This window comes from Cataglyphis hispanica, chromosome 6, assembly GCF_021464435.1.
Source record: "Cataglyphis hispanica isolate Lineage 1 chromosome 6, ULB_Chis1_1.0, whole genome shotgun sequence".
Classification (NCBI taxonomy): Eukaryota; Metazoa; Arthropoda; class Insecta; order Hymenoptera; family Formicidae; genus Cataglyphis; species Cataglyphis hispanica.
In genome coordinates, this window is record NC_065959.1 from 5531117 (window position 1) to 5557769 (window position 26653).

General features: G+C 36.2%; 2 protein-coding genes across 2 annotated transcripts in view; one reads left to right on the plus strand and one right to left on the minus strand.

Moving 5' to 3' along the window:
- The first annotated feature begins 13335 nt into the window (after nt 1-13335).
- On the plus strand, nt 13336-20392 carry LOC126850581 (glutamine amidotransferase-like class 1 domain-containing protein 3, mitochondrial). The gene is made up of 4 exons (XM_050593725.1): nt 13336-13401; nt 19467-19756; nt 19938-20101; nt 20178-20392. Exons 1-4 carry the CDS (start codon nt 13336-13338, stop codon nt 20390-20392), a joined length of 735 nt encoding a protein of 244 aa, XP_050449682.1.
- A 282-nt stretch (nt 20393-20674) lies between these two features.
- The window catches only part of LOC126850323 (uncharacterized), a 51418-nt gene continuing 45439 nt past the window's right edge, over nt 20675-26653 (minus strand). Inside the window, exon 3 of the mRNA XM_050593194.1 lies at nt 20675-23308. Within this exon, the coding sequence (XP_050449151.1) occupies nt 22394-23308 (915 nt within the window). The 3' untranslated portion in view covers nt 20675-22393. The remainder of the gene's footprint in view (nt 23309-26653) is intronic.

Below are 26653 nucleotides of genomic sequence, written 5' to 3' on the forward strand. Positions count from 1 at the left end.
GAGGGAAGCTAAATGGAGGTTGGGAAAAGAACGTGAACTCGTTTCTTTCGGTGGCTCGAACGCCACCCTCGTCCCAATTCCGTAACAATAATTTTGCAAATAGCCGACGGAAGCCGCTGCTAAATAATGAAATATTCTGTCGTCCGGCAAGATTCAATTTGTGGCATCAACATATTGGATGAATCAAGATCTATACGAGAAAAAAAAAATAATATAATAAACTTACTACATTTTTAAAAATATTTTTAGTCTACTTTAAAAAAAAAATTTGCTTTTTTATATAAATATATTACATATACAATTTTTTGCTTTGCACAAGAATTTCGATACTTTTATACGATTTTTTTTAAGCCAACAAATATTTCACTGTTGTATAAATAATATATATTACATTATAACAAACGAATGTTATTATTGTTGTATGGAAAAGTTTAAGCTGCTATTTGCTGTGTCTAAAATTCGCCACGAGTCCATGTCATATTTTAAGCGAAACTGACGGTTGTAGTATAAAATATTCAAATACAATATTCAAATGTCGACCGCAAACCGCAAACTTGATTTTCGACACATATAAATCAACGTCAATACGTTTTCTTTAGATGCTGATTCTTGGATATGGACAGAAACTGTATTAGGGTCTGGCAAGGTCTTTGAGACACATATAAAATTCATGATCTATAAGTAGAGCCTATGCATTTATACATTTAATAATAAGATGCAATTGGGTGTTAATAATTGAAAAATTTACAAATTGTTGAAAAAATATATTATTTATATATATATATATATATATATATATATATATATATATTTTATAATAAACAAATAAATCAATAAATGAAGGAAACGTTTGTACGTAATATAAAGAAAAAAAATTTATATTACATTAAAATAAATTAAAGAAATTATACGTATGAGATACAATAGAAATAAAATTTATCTTATTAATTTATTTTTCTTTTTTTTATTGTCATCGTGTTATTTACAACAGATTTTAATGTAAATATTAAACAGTTTGCATGAGATATAAAACAAATTTAAAAAAAAATAGAAGAAAACGATCAAAATAAAAAAGATTAACATTATTTTTTTAACAATGCATATCAATTGCATTGTAAAATTTTACAGGCTTCCGATCATTTGCAGGTAGGGCGAGAAGTTGCGGATTTTTGCATGTCGAGAAGGGGACAGCTCACCAGAACGTGTTTACTCCCAGCGAAACTAATTGCGCGTGCACGATTTTATTAAATTTGTCCACAACGTTACCTCGTTTGCATTCGTTAATGAGTTTTCGGTCTGGCGGTCCGAACCAGGGACGTAACGAGGTTTGGACGGATGGAAGGGGGCGGGTGTACTCGAGCAAGCGGGATGAGGTCGAGTGGAGTGTGTCGGTTCGGTTTTTGTCCCGAATTTGCATACTTTTCGCGGTGGTTTAATTTCTACGGGCCGCAAAATCGGACCCCTTCCCCCCCCCCCTCGTTTTCACCTTCACGCCATGAAACGCCGTCGGGCTCTGACCAGGCACACTCCGATACGGTATAAGTACACGGAGGATGTGTGATAGGCCATCGTAGATCACTCTGCGGTCTGGCATCTCAAGGGTCGCATTATCCCCGCCTCAGCCCCTTTTCGGAGAGCAACCCTTTTTGGTGTCGGTCCTTCTTCTACAAATTACACTCGACCTTCTATTGCACCGACCGCGAAAGAGTTTAATCGACCCCGCGGAAAAAAGATGGGCAACTAAGCGTTCCTCGTCCGCTTGAAGGAGGAAGTTTTTCCCTCTATCGCATGTTTGAAAAAATACGGCTACGTGCAATTTGTCGATAGCGTTCTCTCAACTTCATTCGGTCAAATGCATTAGCTTATCACACGATATTTCGCGTGTCAACGCGTCTAAAAATATGCTATACGCGGTTGAGAAATTTACGACATTTTTCGAATGACTCTAGTATTTGAACGTATCCCCCTTAAAAGACATTAAAAACTTTTCCGAAGCATGTTTCTTATAACGTCGGTTCTACGACGACGATATGGACTCCCATGGGGATTAAGCCACTTGGAATATTTACGATAAATATTTACACAAACATACTTTTGCGACTAGCGTGTAGATAACAAGGGGTGCGGACCGATAAGAATATTATTCAAACTTGTTATATAAGTAATCGGGCTTTCTGATATGACAAGCTAAAAGCGAAAAAAATTAAAATTAATTGTTGTTTTATTTTAATTATAAGTAACGTATAATTAAAAATGTATAAAGATTATAATGAGACTAAAACTTAAGCGTATATTGAATTATATTATATATACTTTGTAACATAATATTGTCATTGATTTTTTTTTTTTTTTAAATAACGTATTAAAATAATGTAATGTATTACACTTTGATTATAATAAATATGTATATTAATTTATGTCTTTGTGTAAACTCTAAATATAGTATATTATTAATACATTTGTTATACGATTTTGCCTTAAGTTATTAATGAAAAAAAAATCTGCAACAGAAAAGTATAATACATATCTGTAGTTTGAGCAGAGCTACGGAGATGTGATGATAGCTTGATGTCTGAGCAATATCACGGGGACATGGTCATCTTAATAGACTCGTCGGTCGCTCGGCGCGAAGCCTGGAAACCGAAAAGCACGCACCAATGATTTTAATGAGATTCACAAGTCGGAAAGCCCGTCTGAAGTTATGACGCTCATAGTGCTGGACTTTGTGGCGGAGCAAGTTTGCGTCACTCCACCCTCGTCGTATGCAACACGGCGGAACAAGAAATCCAATGCATGATTCGATGATGAGATGAACGAGATGAACTTATAATATTTTTCGCTCCCCGAGGATCGTCCTCTGAAGATGTTGCCAAGAGAGGAGCCGTTGTACGAGAAATTACGAGCAAGACTAGAATCGCTAGAGTTGATGAAAAATTGACACATTTATATTCGTGGACCGTTTTGTAAGTTTTTTCAACGCGCGGTTACGTACAACGGCGCATGATGAGAACGAAGTGGAAGAGGTTGAATTTCAGTTTCGCTTTACCGAATGGCCCGTTGTGCCGAGAGGGTGGATGGGGAAAAGCACGAAGGGGTGAGAATGAGCGGAGAAACTGGCGGGATTGCGTTCACGTTGGTCGTGAGTTTCGGACTTGGGAATTTCGGCCGGTGGCTCGTTCGCGGGGCACAAAGCGGTCTGACGGACTTAACGTGATTAGCAGAGATACCCCGGCAGTTTCCTATTATCCGCGGTCCAGACGCCGCCGCACAACCGAGCGGTCCTCTCCTCCTTTTTCGACCCCCGTCAACCCCTTCGGCTTCATTCCATTCTATAACTGAAGTGCGCTGATTATCAATGTCCTTAATTCATTTTATAACCGTTGATTATTCGAATAAACACGAGAAGAAAATTGCTTTCATAATATTTATGATATGATTTTTACATCTAATATAAATAATAATTAGTATTTTATAAAATTCTGTTTATAAAAATTATTTTTCTGTAAATTAACAGAAGAGAATATATTATATAAATGCAGAAAATTGTTTCTCAGTATTGGATTAATAATTTATTATTCTATACTATGGTAATCACAGGAATTAGATTTATCTAGTTTACGAGCGTTTCAGCAAGTTTCTGTTCTGATTTCGATTTCGTAAGATCGACACGATTATCAACATTAAAATACAGAGTGGAAAGAATCGGACGTCTGAAAGCGGCCGATACTAAAATCAGAAGTGCGGAGCGATACGGGAACGTGTATCTCGGACGTACGAGCTTACGGACAGTACACAGGGTGAGAGTCCCTGCGAGTATGAAACTCAATTTGATTCCTGCTTCCCCTCGACCCCCGTCGTCGGAAGCGGAGGTGGATGGAACGAGAGAGAGAGACCCGGGGGGTGGCGCCACCCCAGAAAAGGGGGTGCTCCCAGGGGCGCGCGACTGACCCGACATCCTGCAGGATCCAGCCACTCATATTGCCAATTACCAACTCTACGACCCTCTCGCTCTTCGCTCGCTTTGGACTTTGGATGATTCCAGCCACTTCCAGACTGTTCCAGTTACATCGGCGCGGTATACGTTCTCATTGCCGTCACGGCCGGGAAAGGCCGTTGGCTAGACGCACGCCAAGTAAGCGTAATCTCTGGCGAATATTAAAAGATTTATGTTTCCTCTTACTGTTGTTGTGTACCGAATGCACTTTGCGTGTGATTATTTCAGGAACAGAGCGGATGAGTTAATGATGATTGATCGTTTATCTTATTTCACGCAAATGATCTTTTCAAGTTTAGAACTAAAGAAGAAAGTCCATATATTTCTGTATATATTTTAATATTTGTCAAATCATTTAACGCAATTTTCACGCTGTGATCTCAAACTAAATTATCAACGATAATGTATATTATTTTGAAAACAAAATATTTGTTTCTTTAAATCATAATTATGAAAAAATTTATATTATGAAAGAATATCCGTGATTTTTCATATCTACCACATTTTTAATACGCATAAAAACATTTTTAATATCCGTAGGGATTTATTTATTTATCGCGTGCATTTAAAGCAATCACCGCAATGAAATAAAATAAGCTCGAATTAAATAAGATAGTAAATATTTCTTTTAACATATAAAAATCTCTAGGGTATACCGGAATTTTATAGTCGTGACACAATCGAAATGAAAACCACAAAAATATGATCGCAAAATCACTTAGGTTTATTGGACCAGATGAGAAGCTGCGGTGCATTTTAAGGTAATAGTATATAAAATCTATATGTGTGTCACACGTATATACGTATATGACGTATACGATACGTCTCTATATTCCAAAGTTTATACGTTATAAAAGAGAGGTTGCTCCGTAACATGCGAATAGAGGAAAAGCGTGCGAGGGGATAGCGGCATCGAAAGGTGGAAGGACATTGGGAGGAGCGGGACGGCGCGAGTTTAACAAATATTGAAGTCTCGGAGAGACGTCAGCTCGCCCGCAGGCTTCCTTCGTCGCGGTCCAAGGAAAGAAAGTTCTGAGTTTAACTTGTCTAAATGTTTATACTTTTTCCTCGCCTCGATATTTCTACGAGACCCTCCTCGGTCGAGTCCTCCCGGCTGTGCTCCTGACGCCGCTATCTTCCTGAGAAGTGTCCCGAGAACGACATCCGCGTCCATTCACCTTTCAATATTTTTCGCGTTGCTTCTCCGACACCTCCGTTCTGCTCTCGTCTTCTACGCTCCGGCACGTTGGCTTTGTACATTTCTTATATGTCAGGTGTAGCTCGGACTCGCGTTCTCTGCTTCTCCGGCAACTTCGCAATGCGTGCCCGTCTTCGATGTACTCGCGCTCGCTTGAGTTTCGCGTCACGAAAACACCGCGGCTATTATGCATGTATGCCGGGATTCGATGTCGCGGAGGGATGGGGTATTTTCTTTTTCACTTGAATCCCCCGTGGTACTGCCCTGGCGTCCTTGAATACGGAGCATCTCGCATTTTTCTTTAAATTATATAACAGCCCCATGCTTTTTTGCGGAGTATTCGTAACCGCGAGACTCTCCGAAGACACCGAATGCACCGATTTCATCAACATTGTAATATATAGTAAAATATTTTTAAAAAAATTTTATCCTTCCTCTCCACCCGACAAAGATAATCTTGAGACTTAGTAATAGCTTGAATTATCTTTTTATTCTGTGGAACGTGTTATCAAAATAAGGATGTAAACTCGACGATAATAAAAACGAAGTAAATCACAATTTCCTCTGGTAGATTTTAAGCCGCTCAATGTATAACTGTGTGCTTCCGATGGTATGCGTATCGCTGAAAGCACTCCGGAAGCAGGCGAAGAGGGGCAGGGGAGGGGGGAGGGCAACGTCGATGTCGAGAAAGTGGGCATATCGTATAATATCTCGATGCATCGAGAAACGATTGTGGCCGATTATAAACGCATCGCGGCGATGCTCGCAGATAACGCGGAGAGGGCTGATTCGCGAAGGGCGGGCGCTAGTGGGTGTACGGCAGAGTAAGATGTAATTTTCAATACTCCGGTCCGGGGTCTCTGGAGGCGCAAGGGGAGCCACAATTCCGGGGGTTTACCGTGCGCTGTCGACGTAAACTCTCCTCAGTCGCACCCCCGTCGGCCGAAGTCAGCCACGGAGAGCACCACTTATTCGAACCCCCAGTGACTGTCAATACCGGCTCATATATACTGTCTCTGCCTGCGTATGAAGCGGATGAATAAATCTCGTTGTACGCTTGGTCCGTCAAGATCCGCGTGATGATTGATTTGCGATTGATTGCATTAAAAGCATATTTGATATTTTTTATACAAGGTTGAAGGAGATGTCGAAATAAATTAGTACTGATAATGAGAGGAATCATCACTTTCGTGAAACAATCTTTAAATCAGCGTTAGTACAAATATTGTACAAAAAGAAAAAAAAAATTTAATTATAATTAATAATTCAATATAATAAGATAAATTTAAAATATGAGAACTCTTTTAATTTTCTTCTTTCTATTGAATTTTAATTATCATAAATGCATAAAATGTAGATATATACTAATTTATCTCATAAATATTTTTTAAATATTTTAATTGATATTTAATAATTGTTTTATTAATTTCTCAATATTAACAGTAATAAAATTTATATTTTTATGAAATATATTTTGTCCTCTTTTTCCTTCACTTTTTCTCTGTCGTATGCATGCAAGGCTGCACAGTATGAAAAGCCAAAATATTTCTATGCAAAATATACATACAGCATAGAAACTATCAAATGTTTTGCATCGTTGGCAGCTATCAACTATATTATGAAGAAGGTGAAGTATGAGGTTCTATCCGGATCCTTTCTCTCAATGATTAACCTCGTTTTGAAGTTACAACCATGACGTTCGAGAAGGAGGAAGGTGAGAACCACATGTGAGAACCTTGTTCGCAGCCCAGGGGAGAGCTGAGAGTCACACTGATCTTGCTCTTTGTCGCGGGACCCATTGGAGTGCATCCTCCACCTTCGTAGCACGCTTCCCCACTGCATTGCCTTTCTCTCTGCCTCGCCATGGTCTTCCCGGCGTCCTCTGGTGCCACCCCCTTCACGAGGTACACACCGTGGCTTTTGAAACCTCTCGAGAGGGTACGTTGACTTCGATATTCCGTATCGAGTTACGCTCGTTTCGTGTACCAAACAGTAGGTGAGACTGCACGGGTGTAAAAGAAAATATAGCATACAAGGAGACAAGATACGCGTCGCATATTAACTTCAAATTAAAATTATCTTTTTATTCGTATCACATATATAATAAATTTTTTGTCATCATATCAAAATTAACAAGATTAAAATTTTTTTTTAAATACAAGTTATACATAATAAATATAAATAGAATCGTGGTTTAACGTTTAAAAATATAACTTTATACTTAAAATAGTATAGAAATTATAAAATGTGACAGAATTATCAGCGACAAAAGAATCGAGCGCCAATCAGCATAAAACATTGTGACGATTGCGACATCCGCACTGATAACGATCATGGAGTCAGAAAAATCCCCCAAACGCTGTGAATTAGTGTTCGTTTGATTTACCCATGGGAGGATAAGGTAAGTCAGCAATCGACCGTTCGTCTCAGGTACACGCAAAAACGTCTTCTGACTCTGCTACTGGAAATGCGATCGTCATCTAATTGGAACTCGATACCCAGTAACGAGGGTTACAAACTTTTCCGTTTTCTGTCTGGCTCAGCTCTCTCTCCCTACTGCGCGTCCTCCCTCTTGTTCGTTCACCTCCGTTTTCTCGTGGGCGCGTCCCCGCAAGTAGCAACGGTAGAAGGGGATGAAAAATTGTTATCTTATTTATGGGCACGAGATTAGACCGGCGGTAGAGCGTTTCGCGCCACTAACAGGCGTCGGAATGATGAATGTCCCTTGAATCGAGGCATGTGCTTCCGCTTGCTCTCCGAGTCGCGCTGTCCATTTAAAAGGGCGACATTAATTAACTAATTAAGTCAATGCATTTCAACGCTTACGGATTGTCCGCGCGTCACGCCACGGTAGCTGTAAAAAGATTAGAATATGTGCAAAATTGTGGAGAATCGACACGAAATACTAACAAGGCATTTCACATATATATATATATATATATTGCGTGTATATTAAAAACTAATGAAATATTTCTTTCTTTTTTCTCTTCAAAACCGCGATTTAAACCGAGATTTCAAGAAAATTGTATTTAAAATTTTGTTTATCCATGGAAAAACTCACACTTAACATCGCGTAAATCATAACTGTACCGATTATTATGTTTGACTTAAAAGCTTTTTATACTTTTTATTCTATTAATTTTAGATAATGTATGGTAGATTATAAATATATATGGAAGGCGTGAAATAAAGAATATCTAGAAGTGTCTTGCATGAAAGTCTTCTTTTCGTGAACGAATCTTGAATTTCTCACGGAACAGCGTTGAATACGCGGAATTACTCCTGCGCCATTACGAGCTGTGGTTCGTTTGCAGAGCTTCTCAACGATGCAGACGATGCATTCGGCTGCAACCGGCCACGAGTCCCCAGGAGAGATGCAACACCAGCTTATCTACGCGCCAGTTTGGAAATCTCAGCATGGAGATGCGATACGTCTGGAGGGAAGGTTGGTAGACGTCATGTGAGGAAAGAGTAAGCGAGAGAGACGGACGAGGCGCGAGAAACAGGGATACACGAGTTGAGGAGAGGCAAAAGGACGGAAGAGTAAGAGAGAGAGATAGAGAAAGCAGGAGAGAAAGAGAGAAGGAGAGAGAGAGAGAGGGTAAGGTCGCTTCAACCTCTCGGTATCCCACGAGGCCTCCGGTGTAATTAAGCGAGTGCACCCTCACATGTCTACGTACGTTCGCATCATGTCTATCCATCTAACCGTAGCAGGGTTGTTCTCTTCGTCGACTTGTCGTCCCTTATGCCAAGGGTCGAGAGATAAGGCTGCAAAAACGTTTGAAATCTCAGTACGTTCTCCGTGGATATATCTAGTACATTCATATCGGCGAATTTAAAAATGTATGTGTTGAGAAACACAACGTATCCACGGGGAGTTGACGTCCGCTTCCGTTATATTGTTAGATTGCGTATTATAGTGCTTCCTTGTTTCGAAGTAATTACGTGTGAGACCACGTGATTTGCGGACATAAATTTGCTATTGAAATTTCGCACATTATTGATAAAATTATTAATTGATAAGTCTTCAAAGATCGTAATAAATCTTTACAGCATAATAAAAATTAATTTAATAATATTCGCGTTAAATGTCGCCTTCAAGTATCTTTCGTCTGAAGACGTCTAAAGACACTTTTCTTTCTTTCGCGTTCTGCAACTGAGACAAAGATAGTAGCCGAATATTATAGAGGATCATGTATATAGGTTCGTATGTACGTTATATGGTAATGGAGGGCCAATCATGCGGTAACTAGCCACCCTGGGGAGACGGTCGAAGCTGCCAACCAGCGGTCAGCTCCCGTCAATGTGTCACTTATGTAGGAATAGCGAACCCTCCCGATAGAGCATTACCGCTGAATGTGTTTTCCCCTCGATTGCAAGTACTGTCAGTTTCCTGTCTAGAACATTCTGTCCACGCGTTTCAAAAACCTGATAGATCATATCTCAAGCTGTTATAAATTCAACTTTTTACCTTATCGTTTATAATTTTGAAATTATGGATATAGTTTTCGAAATAATATCTTTTAATAATATAAGAGACTTTATAATTATGATGTATATAAGAAATATATAAATGTCAATATAAAAAAAATTTATTATATATATTTAATAACTTTAGACATCTAAAAACAAAAAAATAATTTAATTTATATTGTTAAATTAAAATAGATTGTGGAAAGATATGTATACATATATTAGAACAGTAAAAATTTTTAAATTTATTTACATTTTATCATCAAGAATTACGTGAGTGCGAGCAATTTTTCGAGAAATGCTATTATGATTCATGAGAAGAAATTGCTAAAAATTTTATCGAAAAGCAACTTACGTTGTCCAGCAGGTTTCGCTCGATCGAGCGGATGAGAAGTTCGTCGAGGCGCAAAACTGCGTTAGAAGTCGCATTAAAAGTTGGCGGATAGAAAGGAGGAGAGTCGAATGATTCGAAGGGTCGTGGAAGCGCAAAGCGTGGTGGCCAATTCTTGATTCGGGAATCAAGCGACTTGACGAAGGTATGTGCAAAACTGCCGCAATCACTTCCAACACCACCACCATCACAACAACAACAACAACAACAACAATAGCAACGTAAACGTATCGCGTTCTATCACCGATGATACCGACGAGCAATACCCACCTTCGCCATCCAAGGGTGTATGGAGCCGCGAGCGAGCGAGCGAGCGAGAGAGACCAGAGGAAACAGGGCGATAAATAACTACAGGATGAAAAAGGGGGCGCGGTACCCTCCCGGGGCCCCTAAACCTAGACTACACACCCCTCACCGTCCCTTGCCCGTCCCGCAACGCGCCAGCACCGTATAAGCCGCGCGCACGGGCCCGACCCCGACAATTATACCCTCGCACGCGAAATGTTTTATTACCCTGACATAGAATGCTTGCGTACGACGAGAGTGGTTGGTCAGCCGACTCTGTATTTGTGCGTGTATCGCTGCATCATCTCTGTGTAAGTGCGCGCGTGGCTATTCCCCGATGCAGTATGGAAACCTTTGACAATACGTGGCCTACTTTTTTCCGATTTTTTTAAATCTCTGCTGAATATAAAACGACATATTGTTATAAAAATTTAAACTCAATCTATTTACAAAATCTGTTCCATCTAAAATAAATATTACCTGTACGCGTTATCACGTATAGTATGCACCGTATAAATATTTCAGCGAAGCGCATTCATGCGCTAATAGCGAAATAATGTAGCCTGCGTTGGGACTCTTGGGGAGACATGTCGAGCCTTTGAGAGTGAAACTGGCTAATTACGGAGCAAGCACCCGGTAAAGTCTTCCACCTTGGACTACGGCCTCAGAGGGATATACGAGGTAGGCAGCACTTGAGGGGATCCACTACTCCCAAAACGTACAGCGGATGACGCTTGGTCTTTCGGCTAATTCTGTAATCCGGGCTCGCACTACCTGCTAACTGCTCACTAAATCGAGGATCCAATCTTCTCCGCTATCTTTACTCTTTACCGCGATAAACGGTCACCGGTATCTAAAATGATATACTTTGAATGTGCCTTTTCTCTCTCTTAGTGATATTAAAATCACTATTGCTATCCCATAATGCGCAAATGATAAAAATATTTTTCTACCTTTTAAATAAAATTTTTCCGAACATATGAGAACATCTATAAATAAAAATTAAAGCAAATGTAGCTTTTTGATCGTAATAATTACAATATTTTTAGAAAATTATATCTTTATGTTTTCCCATTAAAATGTGCCTTGTGTTTATGCAATATAAAAGATTTTATTATAAAATTAAAAATATGAATTATTTTTGTAAGTATATATAAATATAACAGCTTGATGTTACTATAAAATTTTATAGACACGTTTTGCGTACAAATTGACCGTTAATTACTGAAAAATGAGCAAGCTGACAGCGCAGATATTTACCTCCCCTGCCTGCATTCATCCTACGAACCAAGTCAGCCCTTAGTCTTCAGTTAATCAGGTTAGATTAAGTTGGTTAGCGCACGGTTGTTATGCCTTCCTAGTTAGCGACTTGTTATCCTGAATCAGGCTTCTCGTCATCAACGTTCACGTAAAGCTGCGTTATGATGTGATGTCATTTATAAGATATAAAAGGAATTATATCAAAATATATTTGTAAATTTTAAATAAATATTTTGCATAAATTTATTTATTACATTTCATCAAATAATTATCAAAACGTTTAATCTTATTTATATCTTAATCCTAGTAATATGAAGTGCTGATAATAAAAATTATATACTTGCAAACTTGCAAGTTTATAAATAAAAAAATATATATATATATATATATATATATATATATATACTTGAAAAATAATTAAAAATCTAACAAATAATTTAAAATTACGATATAGCAAAACTTTGCCGCTGCTCATTTATTGGTTCGAATCGCAGCATCGATTTTTAAATTGCGTAATAAATAAAATTAGCAGCGAGGGTGACTTCTTTGGTGGGTAAAGGGGCCGTAATTGTAACTTCATCAGAGCAACTTCTCTCAACTTAATAAAGCTGTCTCAATTTTCGCCTCATTACCGAAACTCGTGCGAAAATATCTCGTTCAATTTGTGTATACTATACCATAAATACAATACGATTAATTATTATTTTTTATAAATAAATATAGACTTTTGTGTGTAAATTTATATCTCTGCTACAATATTATAAAATATTATTTTCAATTCACTACCGTGTTTCACGTTCCAATTTTTTTTATTTCAAACGTTTCATTATTTCATGAAAAATTATGACTACACTGCGTTATTACGACCAGTACATCACGCAACTTGAAAACGCGCGAAAAAATACCATTGGTCGTCGAGATTTATGGGCTTTGCCAATGTATGGTATAAACATTGATCTCGAAAAAATATTTTGAATCTTTTAATACTCTCTCTATTTTTTTTTTTTTTGGAATTCTGGAAAACAACAGAATATGTTATTATCTTATTATGCATTATATTATTTTAGAGAAAAATCATATAATTTATATAAATGTTTATATTAACATTTTTTTTTTATATTTTTAATGATGCAATTATTGTCTGAACTCTTTTTATTCTCGATAATTATAAAAAGTTTTAATGTATTAAATATAAAAGTGTAAAAAAGATATAAAAATTTAAATGCACTCAAAATGTTATAATGCACGAAATGCTCTAGCATTATTGGTGTATGCCTTGCATTAAACTTAAACACATTCCCATAAACCGCAAACAGCGTCACGCATAATGTACATGATTGCGTTGTGTACGTTTAGACATACCATTAGCATGGCAATTGACGTATGCATCCCATTGACGACACTTAGGTTCGAGGTGGACGTACTCGTGCATCATCGCACAGGTAGAAGAGAGGGCAGAATAGTGGTATCCACTCTCATGTAACTAATCAACCGCCTGTCGAGCCAAATCGTCCCCTACTGGATCCCTCGCAGACCCTCTGCGATAGGGAAATCCGGACGTGCCGGCACAAGCGAAACGGCAAAGAAGTCGCGCGTTTACCCAAACGCGCATGGTACAATAGCTTTATTACGTAAGAACTAAGAAGGAGAATTTTTCGTTCGGTGTATTCAAAAGCGACGATGAAAAGAGAGTACAAAAATGAAAATAAGAGAATTGTGTCGAACAAAGTAATTATGGAGCACACTTGCGTAGGAAGAGGAAACGCTTGGTCGCACTGCCGAGCATTCCGCGAGGCGAAGGTAGAGAAGCCGAGGGTCGGAGTTGATAAAGAAATAAAGAATCGTGAAAGTTCGCGTCGAACCCCGCGTTCCCCTGGGGCCTTATGACTTAAAGTCTCCTTACTCCGTTAATTCCGAACATTAACAAAAGTCTCGCTAAAACTCGCCGCCAACTTTCCCGATCTCCAGGGAACGAGCCGGACTTGTTAATGAAAAAAATACAATAAAACTCTTTCACGACGAAACTCGTCTCGAATTCTCGAGACTAGCCTGCTCGCGTTCTGCAAAGAGGACTCATTCCTTCTTCTATGCTTCTTCGGACAAAATAATCGGTATAGCCATAATCGAATAATGTAGTCATTTAGAAGTAATTTCTATAAATTTTATCAATAATTTATCCTTTAACATACATGGTAACTAATTAATCAAAAATTTATCTAAAAAAATGATTAAAAAATTACAAATTATATTAAAATAAAAAAAGTATAATTTTCTTAAAAGTTATATGTGTAACTTATATACAAATATTTATATAAAAATAAGAAAATACGTACTAGATTATTGTGTGTATGTATATGCGTGTTTTCCTCAATAAAATATAAATATGCTCCAAAGGCCATCTTTTCAAAAAATCTTTTTCACTGTGTGTTCTGCGAGTAGATTTAAACTGCATATTCTTTCCGAAGGGCGCCAGGCTTAATACCGAAGTGTCGGTGTAAACCGTTTTATGCCGTCGCTTTATACCAGCCGACCCCTTCGTTTCGCCACGAACGAGATCTCTTACTTATTCATTTATTCTGGTGAGATGAACTTTACGGAGATTTTAATGGCACTCCGGCTTTCTTGATATTCGCACGCAGGCGAATCTTTTAAATTTCATTGCGGGCGAATGATGTATGCGGCGTGAAACAGTCGCTATGCTCGAAGATTTCGCGCCATTCAGTATACATGTGGTTGTGTAACAGATTCGGTAACATTTCGTGATCCCCGAAACTGATTTCTCTAATGAAAATTGGATCGTATTTTGCATTTGTCGTGAGAAATACGAAGGCGAATGTCTCACCGCCTGACATATGTGTTTAATTATCGACTGTTGTAATTATTCTCATAGAATGGTTCGCAGGAGAAACAGAATCGATGGGAGAAATCTTTATAACTTATATGAGATTGTTAATTTGCTTTCAACTGATTACTATATCTATACCAATATTAATGCGCTAAGAAAATATTTAATAGTGATGTATCAAATTTTTGAAGATTTTGAAAAAATCGATAAAAATATCTCGATACATAACAATATGTAACAATATCTCGTTACTATTATTTTATAAAAAGTGTCATGCAGCATTCTAGAAATCCATAATCATAAATTATCGTTCTCAACCTCCTGTCATCGTTGGGATTTGATGATGAATGGTTCTTTAGGTCATTAATCGTGGATCACCAGCTATTCATTTTTCATAATTCATCGAATTATTTGTTCGGAAATTTGTTAAAACATTCGAAAAATCACATATATGGTAAAAATAATTTACCTTTAATAACATGCTATTATATTTACTTTTATATTTACTAATTATAATATAATATTATACTGTAATTATAATATACAATTATAATATATTATAATTATATTATATAATATATAATATATATTATATAATATTAATGTATAAAAAATAAATAAAATAGAAAAAAAATGATAACTATATGTTATAATAAAATTTCTCTGAAAAATTAACAATATGTTATTACAATTTTCTTTAGAAGAAACATTTTAAATTTTTTGCACAGAGATTTTTCTGCAAGCTTTTTCTGTATTTCTTGCTTGCCCTTCGTAAATTGCTCTTTGCAGCCACTCGCCTATTCTGCCAATCTCGCTTACCGATCGAGATTCGATCTTTCTCCTCCGGGACGCGGAACGTGGCTTCGGAACGCGCGGATAGACCTGGCCCAGGGGTGATGGCACACACCTAGTTTTGATTCACCTCATGGTATCCTGCCGGTCACGGGGCTGACGGCGCGTAATTGTTCTCTTGTCTGGTTCTCGCACAGCATCCAACACTCGCCATCCCCGCGATTGCCTTCGCGCCAAGAATGCATAAGCAGCCTCCTTTACAGATCCGCAATGCTGTAAACCTTCGTCCGCTTACAATGCCTCTCCATTCCTGATACCCGTCGCTTTCTCAAAGATTTGTCGAAAATGCAAACAAACCGATTGGTTTTCTCGCTTTGTTAATGTCGCAATTATTCAGATTCATTGTCGTATTAATATTGCAACGTTCAGCGTTATATTCGATCGTATATCCATTTAGTCGAACGTGTACATTCAGAATCAGTTAAAATTAAATTAGCGTCGTTTCCAAAGTTTCCTGTAACTTTTACATTAATGATGAGTTTGACGACAGGTGAACAAAATCTGTTGCAAGTATCTTTTTTCGATACTATAAAATTCGCAATCTCCGGATCGTTACTTCCATATTTAATATCGCATCGCTCTCGTCTCTCTTTCTCTCTCTCTCTCCTCCTTTGGAGTTTTATACGCATAAAATATGGACGTAGCATGATATGGCTCAGGAACCAATCAGTAGCGATCCGGAAAATTGACAAACGATCTCCTTTTTTTCTCCCCCATCGCTCGGTTGTGTCGTTATCGAGTATTCCCATAAATCGAAACGTCCAATACCGTTAATGGATTATTAATGATCGGCAGAAATGTCGCAGCTTCCTGATGAATCTGACGAACTGCCTGTAGTTATGATTCGCGCCGGTGCGTATGTATCGGCCAGGATTCGGCATCGTTCGGTCGCATAATTTCCCGCGCTGGCAATCATATCGCGCGAGGATAATTGGCACACGACCCGACAATCGTCGTAATTTCGCGTTCCCGCTGCGCAAATTCTGACGTGTGACACGCGACGGATCGGCGCTCCTGGGAGGCACCTCATTCAATTAACCACTCAGTTACTCGCATCACATCGCATTTACCCATCAGACTCCCGCCCGGGTGAACTCTCTGACGACCCTCTCCGAAATCCACGTCTGTACGCCGTGGGGGCCGGCGTTCTCTCCGCGAATTTGTGATTTAACTTTTCGAGAATGACGACGCGAGGGGGTGCCTTCCTTCTCTAGATGCACGTACCAAGGATCTCACGAAGCTGTCACACGGCAAAACGGCTTTAGTTTGCGCGTCAGGTTGCGCTTGCTTCTCTGCCATGCTTCCTCTGCAAAACTTTGTTAGATTTCCTATCGCTCTTTCAGCGACGCTTTATCAAGTAATATCAAGTCATTTGTTAAATTGGCGAGAGAAATCACTTTCATAACTGCAAACAGGTTTTCAACCTATAGGAGAGTCAAATAATTATATTTTTGACATGATATTGATTTTATTATCAGTAGATATATTAATTACAATTTATTGGTTACATAATTTACATATATAAATTTATTTTTTTTTAAATAAATACAGACAGATTGAATAAATGGTAAAATGTTGTCTTTTTAATCTTTTGTCGAGAACAACATAGATAATAACATTTTCTCAGGGTCAAAGTAGATGATCGTCAAGCTATCGGCGAAGGTGGCGGAAGTCGCGCCGTGAAGCCGCAAAAGTTTCTACGAATCCGCGGCTGGTTGCAAACTCGCCGAAGGGTCGAAACCACCAGCGCCGTGAAATTACTCGACGGGTACCTCCCGCGGGGCCCAACTTGTCCGCGACAATTTCAAACTTATTTTAACATTCATATAAGCCCCGCGCCCTCGCTCGTGTGCGAGAATCCCTGAACCGTCATCTACGCATCCCTTTCGCTGCGTAACCCGACCCATGTACGACGCTCTTCCTCGATGTAAGGACGTGCAAGCATAAGGGTGGCTTGGGATTTACATAAGATTATGCGTAAACCTTCGTATGCCTCGCGGAAAGGGGATCGACGAAATGATGTCGTGGCAAAACAACGCTCCGGGGTGCGCTCATCTCGCACTGATAATTATAATAAAGTGGTATTATATGACATACGAGCGACGCGATAAGCGTCATTGTCGATTCCAATAGAGTACGAGCGATCAGATGTGATTTAAAATTTTTTTATCAGTTTTGTAATGCGATCTGACTTCAAATTTTATAAAAAGTTATATAGCGATATTATCCCAAATATATATAAGAAAAGAAACTTTATTGATTAATTGTTCTTGTTTGCAATTTTATGATTTTATTATAATTAATTATATATATATATATATATATATATATATATATATATATATATATATATATTAAACTTTCTTTATATTTTATTTTTGATTTGTTATTTCTTATTCATTTGTTAATTTTAAAATTTGTTTATACACATATATTTATACACATTCATATATATTTAAATAATTTTTTTTACTTGCATATAATATATAGTCTAATTTTTACTAAATATTTATATAGATAAAATTGTAATGTATAAAAAATAAATAATTATAAATAAAATAAATAATTATAAATAATTATAATAAATTATAATGTATAAGAAATAAATAGAATGACGTAAAATTTATGTAATGTTAGAATGCAAATATTTTAAAAATTGAATTAATAAATTATGTGTCATGCATACATCACAAGTGATTGATTCATGTAAATAAAATATATTACGCTTTTTTCCTGTGCGCAACGGTGAAATCATTTTTTATATAGATACAAAAATCAATTTTTACTTGATCTGCAAACTACTTTATATTTCAATAAGCCAACAGGATTTATTATCACGCGCATAGCTGTTCTTTGCCTCGTGGCGTTGTTAAATCTTACTTCCCATCCCACAGTATGTTTTGTATTCATAGTCTGAGCAAAAATTGCTCCTAGAGCACAATAAAGATTATTTACGAACCATAAAGTAAGTTTAGTTTAACTTGTCAATGTTTATTTAAGCGTGTGAGATATATTACAAGAGCCTTTTCTTTAATTTTATCTCTATGCGTGTGCTCATCCCTTATATATCTTTACATTTTTTTTTTTTTATATTAATCTCTTTTTCGGCTCTTTTGTGGCTCTCGTGAAACTCAGGTGAGCCAAACCGACCGTGGTTACTGCGAAAGCATCGTCGGTGTGTATATCGACAGAGTGGGAGATTTTCTCCGTTGGACATTGAGAGCAGTGACTGGAATTCCGAATGAATCTGCACTCTTACGAAAATGTCTGGAACTACGCGAGCAATCGTTCTGAAGTACGATTAACAAGGAAGATTGCATCTTTTCTGTGAAGTACGATAGAAACAAATTAAAATCGCAGTCTTGCAAATTAAGAAATGGTGAAAAATAATCTTGCAAAAATCATTGATCGATATTAGGTGCATGTTAGTGTTTAATTAATAAATTTAAAATCTCCTTCCATTCTTTTTTTTTTTTTTATACGGAAAAGAATGTTGCGAACACAAATTGTGTCTGTCTTGCGACATGACACTTCTATTTTTATACCTATGTTTTTTAATAACCTTCATACATCGCACATTGGAAAAAGCGCATCAAAAAAAAATAAAAATTGTGGAGACGCTATACCTATAGCCGTGGTAAGTATTATATTGCGATTTGCTTTCTATAACAAAAAAAAAAAAAAAATTTATATGATAAACAAAAATATAGTTCAAAAATATTTGCGCAAAATTTATAGAAACAATTTATGCACAAATGTCAACTAAACTATTACATAAATTATTCTTACTTATATACGTTTATTTTATTTAAATTATTTCATCAAATAAAATATATTTTGATACTCACTATATTAATTTTCAAACACATACGGCATCTTGAATAGAATATTGTTAATTTAAATATATTATTTCTCATATATAAACGTTTCAATATATAATACTAAATAATACTAATACTATAATAAAAATAATACTAAAAAAATATAAAATGTGGCATGTACGAGTCTTTAAAAAGATTTCAAATAATGATTAATAATAATTAATCAAATAATAATTTTTTATATAGCTATTTGAATTGTCCAGAATTTTTGACGGCGGAATTTTACGGCAAATGTGATTATGTTTAATATATAAAACTCTTTTATACAATACTATGTTTTGTTGTAGGTTTTATGCGGATGCGGTCGATTAGATGGTACCGAAATTTCAGAAGCTATTTCGGCGGCCATACACTTACGGCAGAAAGATATGAAGCCAGTCTTTTATGCTCCTGACATTGAGATTTGTGGTTTAGTCGATCATTTTACTAGGGAGATTGATACTAGCTGCCCTCCTAGAAATGCCCTCGTGGAAGCTGCCAGATTAGCAAGAGCATGTATAAGACCTCTGACCGAATGCGAAGCTTGTACACATGGTGGTCTTATTATACCCGGAGGATTTGGTGCCGCACGTACTTTGTACGTATATATAACAATTTGATAGTAAAATATCGTAGAAAAATAATAAAATATAAGACAAAATAAATTATATTAAAACAATATTATAATAGTATAATATAAAAATTGTGGATGTATTTGAAGTTAAAGCATTCAATAATAATTTTCACAAATATTCAACAATTATTTTATATTTGTAAAGGAGTAATTTTGTCGAAAAAGGTGCAAATTGCACCGTCTTACCCGACTTAGAGAAGCTTATCGAAGACTTTTACTGCGAGAAAAAACCGATCGGGACTATGTGCATAGCTAGTGCGCTTATCGCTAGAGTGCTGAAAGGCGTGAGAGTTACACTTGGCAAAGAATGTGAGAATAACTGATCATCCTCCTTTATTGATATTCTTCTTTTTTTTTTAATATCCTCTAATCTTTAATTTTGCAGCACCTAAAGAATGTTGGCCATACGCTGATGCTATCAAGAGGGTCAAAGAGATGGGCGCTAAAGTAGAAATGAAAGATGTCAAAGGGGTAACACGATGCAAGAAGTACAACGTTGTCAGTACACCAGCCTGGTTGTATGAGCCCGCTACTTATGCAGAGATTCACGAAGGTATCGGTAAACTCGTCATGATGCTAAAGAAATGCATGAATAAGTAATATTTATTTATGAATATGTCTTTTGAAATCATATCTTATAACATTTTCATATTTTAATGATGTTTTTTACTATATAATTTATTACATCTACCATTTTTATATGCCTTTGTATTTTCGATAGATGAGAGTTTTCTATTAAATTGTATGCTTTAATAATTTTGTAATTAAAATTGTAAATTACCAATTTTGTTTTTGAAAATATTAAAATTAACGTCATCCAACTGTTGCATGCAAGAATACGCATTTTTCTAAAATAGGACAGGATTCTATGGGTCAGGAATCTTATTTTCAAAAAATATACTTTATTCAATTTTTTTTACTATGCCCCTTCGGAATGAAATGAGATGAATGAGGCACACTTTTTAGATATATTGTTAGCGCAGGTCAGTAAGCCTAAAAATACAGTTAAAATAATCAACAACAAGTAAAATAACAATAAGTCGAGATCTACGGTAACGAATCTCCATTAATTTAAAATCGCATTTTTATTCGCTAAATAATGCGGTAATCTTCACCGCAAATTTCGTCTGAAGTAAAAATCATCTTGGAATTGTACAGAAATTCCAGCGCAAATATTCAAGTGTTTTTTATTTCATAGTGATTACGAATGGCAAAAATGCTTAGAAATTTTCTTATTAATTATAAGTAACGATTTCTTTATAAATTTCGAGATCGATTGGCAATCTCGTTAAACCTGCAAACACTGAGAGAAATATTTATATGTATTTTTATAATTAGTAACAAATACAAAATAGACAGTCTTTATTAGTTTAATAAATGTATGCGGATCCTCACTTAAAATATATAATTAAAATTAATTTTGTGCGTTGATAGACACAGTTATAAATCCCGTGTTTAATATTATTTTAATAAACGCAATATTATCATCCTGTTTTCGCATTAGCTAAAATATTATAGACATAAGCACCACATATAATCGATATAATATAAATTATATAATAACGCAATTTTTGCAAGTCAATTTGAGCAGAAATTTTTGTATGAATATTTTTACAGGTTTGTTTTTTTATACATATTTTTGCATTTTTAGCATCTAATATGAAACTAAGTCACGTTTATTTTGAAAATAAAATAAAAACAAACACAAAACTATAACTAGAAGAACCAGATCTCATGCATATTTTGAAATATAATATAGTCTATATGTTGTGTTTCGCATAATGACAGGATAACGAGGCCGCACGAATCTCATGGAATTCAGGTTTAGCCCGAACACAAGTGCCGTTGGTTAACGATTCCAGAATTGAAGCTTATTCGAGCGTAACATTTACGTGTAAGCGATGAATTCAATCAACGTAAAAGATCTCCGTGCATAATAGTTAGCTTTGCAAGCGTTTTGCCAAAACGGGAACAGTTCTTCAGAAAGTGTCTACATGGTCGGCATAACATAGTGTCACATGGAATTTTTTAATCGACGCATTGTAGACTTGAAAAATCTTATAATTAGAATCTCTCAAATTTACGCGATTATCACCTAACATACAGAATAGTTTATTCATTGAAGTCAGTTTCTAATGTAATACCTTCGCACATAAATGCATTTTTATCCTATAATATCTTATAATCTAATTAATTATCTCGAATTCTCGTTTAGGAAATGTTAGAAAGTTTGTACATTAAAGACTACAAACTGTTTTCGTCGCTCATTTTATCCATACTTACAGACCACCGTCGGAGTTCCAACGTTAGGAATTAAATACCTTCTAAATCCCTCGTCGTTAATTTCAAAATACGATTTTTAAGTCGCCAGCTTTGCGAATTAATCGAAAAAGTTTGGTACGCGCACACAGTATCGTACGTAAAGATGCGAGTCTTTTCTGTCTCTGACGCACGTTTTCAAAACATTCTTCTCCAATGATAAAGAGACGACTCTTTTCAGAGATACTTTGGTTCTGATCTCGAGGCCAGATTTCGCGTTTGGAAGAAATCCCGAAGTTAGCGTCCGCGTTAACGTACACTTTAAGAGATGTTCGCGATCTCTCAGCTGAGAGCGAGTAGTGGTTCGACGGACATGCGGGATCTTCTAGCCTTGTCCTCTTCGTATTGTTTGATCTTCATAAGCTTCCACTTGCCTTTACTCTGTTTCTTTTTCGGTGTTTCCGTGGTGGTCATTTCCTCTATATCAGATCGCTCCTCTTCCTCCAACATTCTAAGTGTCTCGATGATGTTTCTGGGTTCCGTGATACGTCCAGTGGCGCTGCCATTCTTGTTGGCGTACACTACGGAGAGGTGTGAGAAACTGGATTTTGGCGGAGCCGTAATATCGGCGAAATCGCGGAAATTTGCGAAAAAGTCTCCGCCACGGATTGGCTGGGGTTTAGGATTCCTGTAATACTGCGCGCGGCCACGACTATGGTAGTACGGATTATAGAGGCTTTCGTCTACTGAATATTCGTCGTTCTCCTTATCTTCCGGATAATAAGTACCACCGCGAATCACGCCGAAGTTACCCGAACCTAATAAGGAATGCTGATCTTTGTTCGTAGCGCTTGGATAATTACGTTCGCGTTGGAAATATCCTAAAAATCTATTAGGACGATATCGTTGCTGTTGTTCCGTCAATGGAAGTCGGTGGTTCGTAAAGAGTTCTGCGAAAGACGGAAAGAAATTTTGACTCTGCGTCTCCAAGCTTCTATCTCCCACATCGGTAAATTGTTCGATGGCGATATGTCGTGTGTTTTTTGTCTCTTGATCCTTAGAAGCGTCAACTTCTTCAGCTTTGGACGATTTCTCTTCGCTCTTGTCGGTAGTATTATTAGACGCTTTATCTTGGCTATTATTTTGCGTGCTATTTTCTACGCGATCAGATTGCAAAGTTCCGGATTCATCCGGCTCCATATACATGTCGGAATCGTCGTATTCTTCGCCTACTTCTGACGCTGACGCCACGGAATCCTACAACAGAGAAAGAAAATTTGCACAATTATATTATATTGTGAATTGTGACGCCGCTTTCCGAACAATAAATACGAAATGCGAGCGAGAGAAAGCTTATCGGTATGAGTAAAGAAATGTTTTACGAGCCACGAGTTACGGAAACGTGCTCTTTTAAATTCAATAATTTTGTAATGCACGAACTTTTTTGCACTTCTATATGCGCACCGATGATTTGTGTAACAAGCGTAACGATTGGTATAGGCTTTAATATTAAAAAATTGATTGTAAACTATCGAAATTATCATTACACTAATCGATTATAATAAAATAACTTGATAGAAGGATACTAAGTTTTCTATTACGTAATATTCTGCAGTCTAATATTTCTAAAAAGCGAATGATACTTTCATTTAACACTAATTCAATGTTACATAATAATTGTGGATTATGCGATAACGGATAATAAAAATTCTAGAAACTCAACATGATTATTTCTTATAATTCTTCATTTTTTTCATTGCGGTTTCCTTGTTCTAGTCTGTTTCCCTATTCAAGAAATTAACAAGAAAAATATAAATATCCACTACCGGAACATTACACTTTCTATACCGTTCTTCTCAGAATTATTTTTCAGTATCCAATATGACAGTTGTAATGATTAAAGATCGTTCAAGCATAACAGGAAATATTTCAATAAGTCCAACAGTTTCTTTCGCGGAGTGCATCGACCGAAGAGGGATGGTACGCGTTCAAGCCCATCGTGTTCTCGCCTTGACATTTAAGACATCTTCGTGCACCGTTTGTGCTCAAGACTAGTCACCATAGGTCATACGTAACCCGTACATTGTACGGTGTACCATTCACGCATACTATAATATCGCATTGTATAAGAGCGCGGTACGATTGTACCGACCACGTGCACACGCGTCGTGACGGTAATGCGTACGAAGCGCGTAGATGGTCGTTGAAATTGATTGCAACACATCAGCGAGACACGCCTAGCATTGTTATGAATATGTCAGGTCAACACTCGTCCGATATAGCTGTATCTGCCTTCTCCAAGTTAATACAATACCTTACTCCCGTATCGGAGTTGTTCCTACAAATGCAATATTAAGCTTACATATGAATCTATATAATGCAATGTGTACACTGGAAATATGGATCCCTTTCTTCCCCAGAAACTAAAATAATTAACTCCACGTTTTTTAGATCCGAATTTTAAAGCACTAATTGTATATTTTGATAGTAAAATTAAATAAATTATATAATTAATAAAGAAAAAAATGTATAAAAAGTAAAGTTGAGTGTATATAATACTATTCAAACAAAAAAAAAACTATTATGAAAGATTTTGTAACAAAACGATTATAAATCAATGGTCACGAGAAAGAATAACTTTGACGAAGAAGGATTGTGGTAGCCGTTCCGAATGTTATACGGGCGTGTAGACAATAAATTCTACACGCACCGGCGAATGAACTTGATGGATGCGTCTTTGCAGCCTGTAATGAGAAATGAATGATAGACTTTACGAGCAAGATTCTATGCACGGTTTGATCGTATCAGAAAGAAAATAATGTGTCGCAGTTAATCACTTCAGTGTAATTATTCGCCTGCTTCCACTAATGTAATTAGGCGGCACTACAAAGCTTACAGGTGAGACAAATTGAAACACTACTTTTGCGACATCATATTATACAGAAAAATTTAAATTTGAATGTTTATTTCGATTAGTCATAATGGCAATAATCATGCAGTTTTAATTAAAAAATAAATTATTTGTGCGTACTATAATTTATTGCCATGTGTATATGATAATAGTATAAATCTTTCAAAATTGCGTTGCAGGCACAGATACAAGATAGATGATCTTTGATTAATAATAATTATATCATGTACGTTATTAAGTAATATTGTTAAAAGAAAAGATACAAGTCTCAAATTCGGAATAAATATATTAATGTACCAGAAACATACTTGATGAGAGATAATGATAAGAAAGTAAAAAAATAGAAAAAGACGATAATTGTTATACATAATTACAGAACGCAATTAGTTCCGCGATTTGCACTTGATAAATACACTAAGTACTTATTAATTTAAGAATTATAGTGTAACTGATAAAATAGCAAACGTTTGATCGGAAAGTTCTTATGGCCGCTTGACTGATCTCACACACAAACGTATTATCTCCTTCGCTACTTATCTCCAGACTTTTTTACATGTAATATTCAAACAGGATGTAAACTAGTGAAAGATTTAATAGTCTCTATAACGATCAAAATTGACGAAGATTGAGAAAGAGAAGAAAGCTGAAAGGAAAAGAAGAACACGCTATTATTACGCGATTACAAGACGCAAATTAGTCTCGCAATGCGTTTTTTTACCAGGGTAAAATATATGATGTGCATCTGAAGATTATTATATTATCTCGATGAGTGCATGTGCGCATCCAATTAACTATCCCTGTCGGTTGATATGAATTATATGTGAATTAGGGGCAATCACACAGCACGAGCAGCCACGGGCTATGCGATGGATGATCCGCGGTTCTTAGAGCAACGCGAATTGTCTTAGAGAAAACTTATAAACTGCATTAGCGAAGCACATGTGTTGTGACACGCGAAATTGCGGCAGAAATCCTGGAGCGAAATCGACATAAGTTGATCGGCTGATCGATCGTCAAATGCAAACTTATAACTTTATAAAACCTATTAATAATTTTATAATATGATATTTTTCCATAAAATCAAAAGAGCTTAAATAAGATTAATTGCATGTAAAAAATCCATATATTAGAGAAATTTAAAGCATTATAATATCATGTTAATTGTTTTATATCTTGTTATATTTTATTGATTTTAAAAAGAAATTACAATGTATGAATAAATAATGGCATAAAGACAAAAATTATTTCCAGAAGTAAAAGGATTTATAATTTTATCTTTTCCTTTTTCTTTGAAATAGAGTTGTTACAAAAATAACATATTGCAACATAAGAAAGTGATTTTTATCAAAAGAATTCTCGTTGAATTTACACATGACAAATATTATATACGGCATATTTATGTGTGAATTATATAAAATTGTTTTTCTATGCAGTTTTTGACGTTCATTGCCGATTAGCATTTTGTTATAATACAAAGCATCGTCTATAATAGGAATAAGAGTAGAAATAAAAAGGCTATTTCCGATTTAAGAGGACTGAAGTAAGGGCGAATAAATTATTTTTATTTCCTACTCCTACTCTCTTATTTCTACTCTTACTCCTATTTTAGACGACTCTTTATATGTTTCTTTGTCAATGATTGCTCGTTTGCGTCGTCATAAATGTAATTTACAGCATGCTGTCAATACAAT